This window comes from Psammomys obesus, unplaced genomic scaffold, assembly GCF_907164565.1.
Source record: "Psammomys obesus unplaced genomic scaffold, mPsaObe1.curated_primary_1811, whole genome shotgun sequence".
Classification (NCBI taxonomy): Eukaryota; Metazoa; Chordata; class Mammalia; order Rodentia; family Muridae; genus Psammomys; species Psammomys obesus.
In genome coordinates this window covers 22,566,540-22,579,333 of record NW_026590062.1, presented here as the reverse complement: position 1 = coordinate 22,579,333, position 12,794 = coordinate 22,566,540, and the positions used below count along the sequence as shown (strand labels likewise).

The 12,794-nt window shown below is 48.4% G+C and overlaps 1 protein-coding gene across 1 annotated transcript; it reads left to right on the top strand.

Annotated features, from left to right (window-relative positions):
- Positions 1–42: 42 nt before the first annotated feature.
- On the top strand, positions 43–11,962 carry Mdh2 (malate dehydrogenase 2). Its single transcript, XM_055606013.1, has 9 exons — positions 43–231; positions 5,652–5,820; positions 6,512–6,595; positions 8,246–8,355; positions 8,471–8,596; positions 9,728–9,805; positions 10,702–10,801; positions 11,112–11,263; positions 11,651–11,962. Exons 1-9 carry the CDS (start codon positions 166–168, stop codon positions 11,780–11,782), a joined length of 1,017 nt encoding a protein of 338 aa, XP_055461988.1. The 5' UTR covers positions 43–165; the 3' UTR covers positions 11,783–11,962.
- The last annotated feature ends 832 nt before the right edge of the window (positions 11,963–12,794 follow it).

Genomic DNA, 12,794 nt, shown 5'->3' with positions numbered 1-12,794 from the left:
CGAGACGAGGCGGCGCTTCTCGCAAGATTTGCTGACGCGGGGCTGGGCTCTCGCGAGATCAGGAGGCTCCGAACCGGGCGGGCACTGCGCACAGTGGAGGTCGTTGGAGTCACTGGTCTACCTTGGCTGCGGCAGCTGACGGTCCGTTCCCTCCCCGCCCTAGCCATGCTGTCCGCTCTCGCCCGGCCTGCCAGCGCGGCTCTCCGCCGCGGCTTCAGCACTTCGGCCCAGGTACGGGAGGCTGCCCGCCCAGCGGGAACTCCGGGGGCGGCACCAGCATCCCGGTGTCGTGGGGGCTCGTAACAGGCCGGGCTCAGCCTGTTACCTGGAAGAGGGGCAAAGCCCAGCCCAAGTTCCCCCAGAGAGTCTGCCCTCCCGGTAGGTGCAGAAGCCAAGGCTCTGTCCGGAAGCAGATTGCATTATATGTAACTTTGCCTTGCTTCGACGTAACTACTTTTCTCCTCGTAGTGTCCACGTGAGCTATGCATGGATAGGAGAAATAACGTATAACGTTAGCTTCGTAGTGCAGACAGCCTGAGCTGAGGGTAGAGAACTGAGCCATGGTCACAATGGTTTGGCAGAATTGTTTGAAACTCAGCGCTACCGACCACCGCCGGTGTCCTTACACGTAAGGACTTGCTTTCTTTACATTTACTTATTTAGACCAGGCTGGCCTCGAACTCACAGAGATCCACCTCTGCCTTCTCAGTGCTGGGATTAACGCCGTGCACCGTCACTCGTTTCTCAAAAATCCTTTTTCTGTGTGTATGGTGTATGTGCACGTTTGTGCTCACGCTAGAGAAGGACGTTGCCTTGCTCCCTCACTCTAGACCAGCGGTTCACAACCGTGGAGTTGAATGCCCCTTTCTCAGGGGTTCATATCAGGTAGCTACATTACAATTCATAAGAGCAAAGTTACCGTAATGAAGTAGCAATGAAAGTAATTTTATGGTTGGGGGAATCACCACAAAATGAGTAACTGTATTAAAGGGTTGCAGCATTAGGAAGGTTAAGAACCACTGTTGTAGGGCATATTTCTTTGAGACAAGGTCTTTGACTGAACCTGCAAGGCTGGGAAACTGGGAGTTTGAACTCGGGTCCTTATGCTCTTGCCCACTCAACCATCTCCCCCGGAGCCTTCCTTCTCTTAAAAATTATTCTTAAATTTTTTTTTTCTTGGAGAAGCATCCCTGCTTTGGGTAGACTTGGCCTTGGACACTTACAGCTAAGCTATTTTTAGTCATCTGCTGGGACAGTGGCTCTTTAACTAGTTCACGTCAGAATCATCCAGAATCAATGAAGAAAGGGGTCCCAGGATCCTGTCCAGAGGGTAGGGTCTGTATTTTTACAAATCTCTAGGAAAACCGATAAAAATACTTACATGGGGAGTGTGGTGGTGCATGTTTATAATCCCAGCTACTCAAGAGTTAGAAGCAGGAAGATTAAAAGTTTGAGACCTGCCTGGATGATTTAGGAGAGCTTTGTCTGAAAAGAAAACAAAATGCTCGGGACATAGTTCAGTGGTATACACTTGCTTAGGCGTATACAAGGCCCTGGATGCTCAGAGGTTCAGCGATGAATGAGAATTAGTCTGGGGTAGGCCAGAAGTAAGTTAGTTTGTGGTAGGTGGTGATGAAGATGAGTGCAGAGGAGGAGAGTAGGATTAGCTCCGCAGAGAGTGAATAACGAGGCTCAGTGTTGCTGTGTGTTTATGGTCCTGAGGGTGGAATTCAGGGCCATATGCATGCTAAGCAAATGTACCACCCAATGGCATAACACGTTCAGCCCAGTTGGGTTTGTTTGTTCTTATTTTTAGAATGAATCACTGTGCATCCTTGGTTGTCTTGGACCTCTCTACATACACCTAGCTGGCCTCAAACTAGAGATCCGCCTGCTTCTGTTCTTCCCATGTGCTGGGGTTTGCACAACTGTGCCCACTTTCCATTTGAATTTTGATAGTTGCATCTATGTACCTTGCACAGCACAGAATTCTGTATTTTGATTTTAAAAATTTAAATTCATTAGCGTGTGTGTGCACAGCCGCATGCACGCACACTTGCCATGATTTGCATATGGAGGTCAGGACATATTTCAGGAGTTGGTTTTCACCTTCTACCAGGTAGGTCCTGTGAGTTGAACTCAGGTGATCAAGCTTGGTAACCAATTTCCATTACCTGGTGAACCATCTCATCAGCCCCTGAATTCTGTTGTTTAGATATGTTGTTTCTCCCTTGTTATAAAATATCTCAGTTAGTTGCGAGCCTCAGAGGTAAGAGAGAAGAGGTTGACAAGGAAGGAAGTTGAGATTTTATTTTTGATTAGAGGAAGGGTAAGGTATGTTCGGGTGCGTGCGTGCGTGCATATGTGTGTGTGTGTGTGTGTGTGTGTGTGTGTGTGTTTCCACAGCAGTGTGAAATGCAGAGGACAAGTTCCTGCAGTCTTGTTTTCTCTTTCCAGCATGTGGGAAAGGTTAGAAATTGAATTCATGTCCTCCAGCTTTTGAGGCAAGTGATTTTACTTGCTTCTCACAGTCACAGGCCCACCATCAGGAATGTGACATATTAGTGAAGACCAGAAGAAAGCATAGATTACATGTAGAAAGAATTCCAGACAGGGAGACTTTGAGTACAGTGTGTGGGGCAGGGAGGCCTGGAATTGAGAACATCAGGGGACGTAGAGAGAATTCAACAAGCCTTGTAATCTTTGGACATTTCCTCAAGAGTTAGGGTGTTTTGAACAGAGCAATTTCTTAGGCAGCTGGAGACCAGGTAAGGAGTCATTGTAATCTCCTTGACAGCTGCTGATGTGGGGAAAATTGATGGAACTAACCGAATTGCTGCTGAGATGACAGCGAGAGTGGAGTCATGGGTAATGCCAAGGTTTGGGGCAGTGTTACTGGTATTTATTGAAATGAGGAAGAGCTCTGGAAGAGCTTGCTAGAGGTAGCACCCAGTGGTAGCGTGCCTGGCTGGAATCCCCCAGTGAAGGCTCTGTGGTCAAGCACTTGCCTAAAATGCCCAGTGAGGGTATCTGGGTGTAGCTCAGTGATAGAGTAAAGACTTCTGGGAGAGCAAGTTTGGATTAGTAGCAAGAGTGAGTTGCTCAGCAGTGGATAGATTTAGAAAAGCTAAATACAAAAAGAAAATGCCAGTTGGGCATCCAGAGTAGCTCTTGAGAAAACAGTGGATTAAGTCCAAAGGCAACTGGAACCAAGCATGTTTGGGCTCCAGGCTTTGATCCTGCACTTTGCTGGTAAAGTGTAGCCAAGGGCCACAGTGTATCCTCCGCACCCACATATGTTTTTCTGATCTATGTGCGTGTCCATGTACTAGAAACACTAACATAGGAGTTTCGAAATTCTGAAAGCAAAAGATGTAGTGAAATGTGTTCCAGTATGTCCATCCTCAGAATAGTTGCTAAGCAATGACTGTCCTGGTGACTCTGGGCTTTCAGCAAAGGTCAGCGGGGTTGGAAGGACCCACTGTGATAGTGCCTTGGAAAGACCCCACTGGGTTGGCTGGATGACTCAAGATAAAGGCATTTCCCGCGCCCCCAAGCTTGTCAACCTGAGTGTGCTCCTCCCTTTCACTCAGATACCCTCACACTGAAAGGATAGAGCCACTCCTCCAAGTTGTCTACTGACTAGAAGAAAATCAAATGTAGTAATTTTTTTTAAAGCTCTTGTCTTGAGGACCAGGTTTGGGTGTGTATTAGCAAAGTTGCTGGTGCCCTACAAACAAGAGTCTACCTCAGTGCACAGCATAGGACCAAGTGAGAAAAACCTCTCTCCTCCTTTCCCCGCACTGGGTTCCCTTCAATACTGTGGAACGGGGCCACCTAAAGACCCGAGGGTGGGCACTAGTTCATTTTATTGCTTGGTAGCATTTAAGATTTTTACTTGTTAGCTAAAAAGAGCCGACTTTAAGCTGGTGTCATGGGACAAGTGAACCCAGGCCACTCCTGTGTGAGTTCCAGGCCAGCCATGGCTACATAGCAGGCACTGTCTTGGTGCAACAGGATAAACAGAAGCCATGGAAATGGTGTTCTTCTATTCCCCATTTGGGATCGCCTGGTGCTTTCCTCAGTGGAAGCACTACTGCCCTGTCAGCTTTAAGGCACCAGGAGCTTCCAGAGATTTCTGATGAAGTGAAAAGATGGAAGCATGCTTATGGAGGGCAAGTTGGAGGTGCCTAAGTGGAGGGTGGGAGACAGGCCAAGGGGAGACCAGAGAGACTGAGTTCTTCATGCACTGGTTCCTTTTAAGGTTTGTTTTGAGACAGGGCCTTCCAGTGTAGCCCATGCTGTTCTCTAACCCAAGGTTTTCCTGTCTTTCCCTTCTGAAGAACAGCGTCTCTGAATGCTGGGATTACAGGTGTGTGCCCACTTCTTTTTATTTTTCTTCCAGTTCTGGGAATGGAACCCAGGTCTTCTCCTTTGTGCTTGGCAAGTACTCTTATCACTGAGCCACACCCCGACCTTGGGCTTTGGTGTTTGATAACTGAAGCCCATTATTACTTCCTATTGGTATCCATGTGGCTTCCGCCCACAGGTCCAGCAGCCTTGGACTGAAAATGTCCAAAAAGGAAAAAACAGGGACTGGAGAGATGGCTCAAGGGTTAAAAGCAGTTGCTGTTCTTGCAGAGGAATGAATTCAGTTCCCAGCACCCACATTGGGCATCTCACAACTGTTTGTAACTCTAGTTCTACAGGGTCAGATGTCCTCTTCTGGCTTCCATGGACATGTACATACTTACATAACACACATGTATAAGTAAAAATAATAAAAATCTTTCAAAAGCACAATCATGTGCATACTGAACATGTGCGGACTTCTTGCCGTTATTCCATAAACAATAGTCTTCACAGCTCTCTGCATATTTACATTGTAGTAAGTGTTTCAAGTAATCATTTCATTTTTTATTTGTTACGTGTGGGTTTGCATGAAGATGAGAACAGTTTTCTGGAGTTGATTCCACATGTGGGTCCTGAGGATTGAACTCAAGTCCTCACCTTTCCAGCAAGCACCTTTACTCGCTGGGTCATCTTGCCAGCCTACAAGTAACCTGGAGTGCAGTTGAAGAGGGGCTGGGAATAACAGGAACAAAGCTCTTGATTCAATTCGCAGTACCTCAAAAGCTGCAGTGGGGAGGAGACGGAAGAGGGGAATAAAGAGGAAACAGGATGCATGTTAGTACTGTGCAGTGCTGCTGGTTGCTGTAGGATGAAATCCTGGAACAAGCCCTCTGTGCTGACAGGAATATTTGTTTTTCGGCTCGCCTACTTCAGTCCTAGAACAGTGAGGGGCCGCTGATCTCTAGTAATGTAGGTAGTTCTTAAACTATTGATTAAACTATAGATCAAAGGACAGACTGCTCTACACGGCTCCAGCTGGCTGCCTGGGTGGAGCTGCTGCCTTATCTTGAAGAAAGACATTTGGAGTGTTACCCCTGTATCCCGCCATCTCTTGGCTTGTGTTCTCTCCACTTGAACTTGAACTTTGGGGTGGAAGTCCAGAGTTCTACCACAGTAAAGCACGTTGAAAGGGCTGCTTCGTCTTTCTTTGGCATTTCATCATCCAAAGTAGCCCCGTGTTACGTTTTGCATTGTCCTGTCGGTTCTGTCTTAAGTGTCACCTCTTTGTTTCTTTCTAGAGCAATGCTAAAGTAGCTGTTCTGGGAGCTTCTGGGGGCATTGGACAGCCCCTTTCGCTCCTCCTGAAGAACAGCCCCTTAGTGAGCCGCCTGACTCTCTACGATATCGCCCACACGCCCGGTGTGGCAGCAGATCTGAGTCACATTGAGACCAGAGCAAACGTGAAAGGTACTGGGCGTGGCTGCCCTGGACACTCCACTGTGTCCCTGTAGTAAGCAAGGGTCCAAGTTACAGAACAGGGTCATAGATAACCCTGGACGGTTACAGGCCTGGAGCCTCCAGGCTCATTGGAGAGTGCAAGTTCACAAATGACTGTGGTGTCTTGTAGAAGCTGAGGCTGTCAGGATGGTGCGGTGGGGTGGGTGGGTACTTTCTCTGTAAGCCTGGAGGCCTGGGTTCATTCCCCATAACCCACATGAAGGTGGAAGGAGAGAACCGTTCCCGAGAGTTGTCCTCCACACATGCGCTGTGATGTACACACACCCCATAATAATAAACCATTTGTTTAGAAGTAGGAAGCGGTGATATACACGTATCCCAGCACTTGGAGGAGTTAAGGCAGAAGGGGCAACAGGTTCAGGGTCACCCTGGGCTGTATATTGAGACCTTGAACAAAGGGTCTCCTGTGGCTTATTTGGTAGAGTGCTTCCTTGGCATCCACGAAGCCCTGGGTTCAGTTTCCACCATTCAGGAAGTGGAGACAGGAGGATCCTGAGCACTTAGGAGGGTCCTCTTCCTCTTAGACAGTAGCTATCACTTCACAGATGGGACCCACCAACTCTTTGTGCCCTCCCCTTAGATGTGGTGGCTTCCCTGGGCTCATAAAGGTGACACTGCTCTAATGGGGTGTTCTTCCCAGGCTACCTCGGACCTGAGCAGCTGCCAGACTGTCTAAAAGGTTGTGATGTGGTGGTGATTCCAGCTGGAGTGCCCAGGAAGCCAGGTTTGTGTGTGGAAGCCTCCTGGGGGGGGGGGGGGGGTAGACAGAGAACGCAGCTGTGTGGGCACTTCCTGCAGTGTAAGAGGATTGCCAATCCCAGTGTCCCCCACTGGGCAGCTCAAACTTGTAGCTCTGTAGGCCACCACATACAAACATGCACACGTATTAGTAAATACATACTCTAAAAGCCTTACCTGGAGTGTCCTTACATAGCTGAGAAAGGCTTTCTGCTGACATGTGTGGATTACTCCCCCTCCTGTTCCAAAGCTCTCCAAAGGTTTTCTCTTTGTCTGAGGTAAAACGGTCACGTGTCCGCCTGCCAAGTTAAGTCTACAGGTGTCTGCTGCCTCTGGTGCTACTTACAAAACTTGAAGTTGACACTAAATGTCACTCTGTTTAGTGATCTTGGGACTTCTGCTAACCCCTGATCTTCCTCATTGATTCGCTCCCATCCCCAGACCCCAAGACCTCTCTATACTGCCATTTGCCATAGTGTAGTATTTTCTTTATAAGACGGATTTACTCGAAATGGGGTCGCTGCTCATGCTGAGTTTAATAATTAGCAACTAGTACCTATTTCAAAACTATGTACATAGTTTGGAGGTATCTTAGTGGGTCAAGGTGCTTGCCACCAGGCCTGACACCTCAAGATCAATTCCTAGTACCCACATCGACAGGGACCGTATTTTAACCCCTTTTCACAGGCTGTCTTTACTTTAGTAATAAATGTGTGTGTGTGTGTATAAAATATATATATGTCTGCATGTTTTATTTCTTTGGATTGTAAGAAATATTTCAGTAATTGTACAAAATGCCTTGTCTCAAAGGACTGAGAAGAGCCCATATTTAGTTCCACTTTCACCTGAAGGTTACGACCCCATTTTAGTGAGAGGCCCCGGATTCCTTAACCCCTAATCTCCAGGAAAAATTAAAAACTTCCTACTTTCTCGGAGGGTCTTGTGCCCAGCACTGGGCTTCAGCTGAGGGTCCTGCAGGTGCCAGTCAGGGAAGTTAACAATAAGAGATAAGAATAAAATTCCAATACAGATGGACTTGGTCAACCCGGATCAGACTTCGGGGATGGCAGGTGGTCCACTGTCAGCATATTTAAAACACAGTACAGTTGGGGAAGAGGTTTCCAGGCAACGAGGAGTCCAGTTCCAGGTGCACAGCAAAGCTTACGGTGTGGCTACATAGAAACTTCTATGTTCTTCTACAAGTACATGTGACCACGAGGGTGGGTTGTCGAGCTGAAAGGCCACAGAGTCCACGTGATGTCTTCCCCAAGGATGGGTAACGCTTAGTTAGGGAGGTGAGAGGTGACCAGGTTATTAACAGTCCACCAGCCTTCGGGGTGGGAAGATGGGTATTTTTTCTCCTCCACTGAGAAGAGGCCCCTGCATGATTAATATTTCTAGTTCTCTTAGTACAAAGACTCCTGCGCCTCAACAGTGGAAGGTGAGTGCTAGCTCTTACGAGTTGTCCTTTCTTTCTTCCTTCCTCATTCCCTCCCTCTTCCTCTCCCTTTCCTCCCTCTTGCTTTCTCACACACAAACCATGACATGTACATACACAAAGAAAGAAAGAAATGAAAATAGAATATTTTTAATTTTATCATGTTCTGTGTGCCTCTTTTACCCTGGATCATCCTAGGAATGACACGGGACGACCTGTTCAACACCAATGCTACCATTGTGGCCACCTTGACGGCTGCCTGTGCCCAGCACTGCCCTGAAGCCATGATTTGCATCATTGCCAACCCGGTGAGTACAAGCAGTCAGGGCTGGTCTTGTATGCATGAGGGAGCTGAAGGGCTACCGATGGACTCTGCTCTAAGCTAACTGGACTCTGCTCTAAGCTAACGTCTTATTTTTCCAGGTTAACTCCACCATCCCTATCACAGCAGAAGTTTTCAAGAAGCATGGCGTGTATAACCCCAACAAGATCTTTGGTGTAACGACCCTTGACATTGTCAGAGCGAACACATTTGTGGCAGAGCTGAAGGTGCGGGCCTTGCGGGCAGCTCTTGAACTACTCAGCCAGCCTTGCTCGTGGGCAGGCACGGAAGATGGCAGAAGACGTGAACCTAAAGTTTCAGTCTTTGTAACCAGCTTCAGTGCTTTTCGTAGGAGAATAGGCAGTAGATCCACAGGCTCGTACTGGCAGGCTACTGCCTGGGTTAGCATGCTCTCTGCCCTTCACGTCTTCCCAATGTATCAGGGTTCAGTCTGTATCTAGTCCACTCTTGGATGGTAACCACCTGCCACATTAACAGTGCTTTGGAAATACTAGATTTACCTGCCAGTCCTTAAACATGGCCGAAGGGTTAGGAAGGTTCCAGAAATCCTGAAATAGCTGACCTGTCATCCAGGGCCTCTAGTTCTGCCACCTCTTGTTGGATAACCTAGAGTAGCTTACCTGGAAGGATTCACATCCTGCCAGCTCCCCCCCTTTTTTTAATATAGGCATGAGTAGATACAATTTTATCTTATTTTTAATTGTATGCTGGGTCTACATGGAATTGTGCCAGTTTGCATGCAGTGCTGTAGGTATTCACAGGAGGGTGGCACATCCTCTTGGAGCTCTAGTTACAGTTGTGAGCCATGCATTGTGGGAGCTGGGACCCAAAATGGTCCCCTGGACGAGCATCAAGCACTATTAATCACTGACCCATATCAGCCAGTGTCTGGTGCTGCCCTCTGCCTTTCGGTTCTGCTGTCCAGCTCCAGTGTATGGGGCAGTTTTCATTTCTCTTGAGTTGAGAACTCTTTCTCTAGGACAGAGTGGTGGGACACCTATTTGTGTCTGTTCATGAATAAGGACGTTAGCCCTAGGAAGGAACATTGCTATTTTCTGGCTCCATGAGGATGTCAGGTGACTAGAGGTGGACAACACAGTCTGGCCTTGTGACAGAGGAGCCTGTGGTGACCTACACAAGCTGTCCCTCCCTGCACCTACTCACAGCGACAAATGATAGGACCCAAGCGCTAAACACAGCTGGGACCAGACTCTGGGTCCTCTTGGTTTGGTTCTGAGCCATCTGGGATTCCAGTGTGCACTTTGTTTGCACTGTGACTCGTTTTCTGCTCAGAGAACTTGTTAACAATTAACCACGTTTCCTGCTTTGGTCAGTAGGGTTTAGATCCAGCTCGAGTCAATGTGCCTGTCATTGGTGGCCATGCTGGGAAGACAATCATCCCGTTGATCTCTCAGGTATGAGTGACTATGAGAGATGAGTGTGGGGATGGGGGTCACCGGTAGATGGATCACGGGACACTGTAAGATCACAAACACCTTCTTGAAGCCCTCAGAACAGTCTGGGACAAGTCTAACTGGCTTCTGTAATGGAGGGATCCCTGCCAGACTCGAGCCCAGCTGTCTAGGGTTTTCATGACAACAGCCTATGGGTCTGGATGTAGTCAGAAATAGCAGGCTCCAGCATAGTGTGGGAAATGTCTCGTGAGATCAAAGCTGGCACTATAGGAGGACAGATGTGCACAGCTATAATCACCACTCTCAGGAGATGCAGTCAGGAAAATCAGGAGTTCAAGGTTATCATCAGCTATGTAGTAAGTTTGAGGCCATCCTGGGCTACATCAAAGCTCTGTAGTAAACAAAAATAAAATAATTGTATTGGCCAGGCAAGTGGTAGCGCACACCTTTGATCTCAAGACAGCTGACCTCAGCCGTCAACCTCAGGCCTTAGTATGCACACACGTAATTATGGTTGCCATGCATGTGGAGGTAGAGGCAGGAGGATTAGGAAATCAAAGGTATTCTTGGCTGCATTGTAAATTCAAGGCCAGCCTGGGCTACATAAGAGCTGTCTCAACCTAAAAATAATCTTAAAAAAAAACTTGAAAAAGTGGTTTTGCCTTTGTCCGTATAAAAGGGTTTTGGGGTCTCTGGTTGAGTGCTGGAGACCTCTGTCTGGCATTATGGAGACCTTGGTTTGCATCCCCACTACTGTTTAAATGGGGGTGGTGGAACCTGTTCTGCAGTAGTGCTGGGGTGCAACATACTGTGGAGGGGCCATTGGGTCAGGCCTGTTGGGGGGGGCGGGGGTTGGACCAGGAAGTTGCTCACACAGTCCCTGGCTTGCCCTGCAGTGTACCCCCAAGGTTGACTTTCCCCAAGACCAGCTGGCCACACTCACAGGGAGGATCCAGGAGGCTGGCACAGAAGTCGTGAAGGCCAAGGCTGGAGCAGGTGGAGTGCCGAGCATCCCTGGGGTTGGGGACACTGAGTGCGGGATTGGTCCTGTGTCTGAGAAAGACTGCTTGTCCCTGGGTAGGGAGTGGGGCTCCGTGGTGTATCTGCCTTTGTCTGAAGAGAAGGTTCTAGAAGGCAGCTGAGATTTCCATGGGGTGAGGGTGACTTGACAGTTGGAGACCGTGAACTGCAAAGATGTGGACGCAGATTCTCCATGACCTGTGGGGTGCAGCTTCTTTACTAGCATTCACACCCCCTGGTTTCTGGGGTCTGGTGCTGGCGGTGCTGACCCACCATTCTCTCCTAGGTTCTGCTACGCTGTCCATGGCTTATGCCGGAGCCCGCTTTGTCTTCTCCCTTGTGGATGCCATGAACGGGAAGGAAGGAGTTGTTGAGTGTTCTTTTGTTCAGTCCAAGGAGACAGAATGCACCTATTTCTCCACACCCTTGCTGTTGGGGGTGCGTATCCAGGGCGAGCGTGGCTGTGGTTGTTTTTCTTGGGGCTCCACTCTCTGCTTTTCCCTCTGTGTCTACTGCCTGGTACCTGCTTGGCTTTGGGGAAGGGAGAGCCACTCTTAGATGGTAGAGCCAGGGCATCACAGGGCAGTACAAGTATGAATGGCTGTCAAAGCCAGATGAGCATTGAAAGAAAAGGCCTCCTGGCCTGGCGCATAGCTAAGATGCAGCTGCTTCTGCTTAGAACCCTCCAGTGAGGTCTGGGGGTGATGGCTTGGTGGTAGAGTGCTTGTCTGCTTGACCTCTGGGGTGCTAGGATTTCAGGCTTGTGCTGCCAAACCAAGCTAGAAATGTGGTTTCACATGTTACCATCTCCCCAATCTCTTCCAGAAAAAGGGCCTGGAGAAGAACCTGGGCATTGGTAAAGTAACTCCTTTTGAGGAGAAAATGATTGCCGAGGCAATACCTGAGCTGAAAGCCTCCATCAAGAAAGGCGAGGACTTTGTCAAGAACATGAAGTGAGTGAGCGTTTTGAGCCTGGAGCAGCAGCACCCTAACTTATTCCGCATCATGTCATTGAAGGCACGGGAGAGTCTTAATTTGCTTTGATGGAGGGTGTTCTGTCCACATCAACATCCCTTCTGAATTTTGGCTAGTCTGTTAACGATGACAATAAAGCAGACTCCGATTTTCTTTTTTTCAGGTCTCTGTAACTCTTCTTCCCCATCAGCTCACTCAAGGGCCTCATCACCACACTGTACTGAATTAGAAACAGTCTATGGCTATCCATGGTGGTGCACACTTTTAGTCCCAGCCCTCAAGACATAGAGACCAGAGGAGCTTTGATTTCAAGTCCAGACTGGTCTACATATTGAACTAAAAGCCAACAGAGGATATGTAGGGAGACCTTACCTTTTAAAATACAAATTAATGATGATAATTTCAAGAGCTAGAGGCTGTTCACATATTAGAGTCCTCTGAAGCTTAGAAGTCCCGAGCCGAGCATGCCTGTCATGCCAGCTACCCCATAGAGGATGGCGCTGAGGGTCAAGGCCTGCCTGCACTGCAGAGTTGAGAGCAATCCCAGGCAACAGAGAGACCTTGTCTCTGCTTGTGAGAGCTGTGGGGTGGAGCTCAGCTGTAGAGCACTAACTAGCCTGAGATCCTTCAGGGCATGGCTGGGGTAGGACATTTTCTAGCTTGTTACTTAGATTCTGTCGAGCTTAGCTCAATTGCAATTTGACACAGTCTAGTCAACTGAAAGGGCAGTTTTTCTATTGAGGAGTTGTCCAGATTGTGTGTACCTGCTGGCAAGTCTGTAGGGGGTTGTCTTGATTGTTAATTGCTGTAAGGAGGCTTTGGCCGTTGGCTCTGGGCTGTATTGGAAAGCTCGCTGTGGGGCTGGAGAGATGGCTGTGTTAAGGGCCTGTACTATTGTAGAGCCTCCTAGTTTGGTTCCCAGCACACTTGCCAGACAGCTCAGAACTGCCTGTAACTCCAATGCCAGGGGGTCTTACAATGCCTCTGGCCTCTG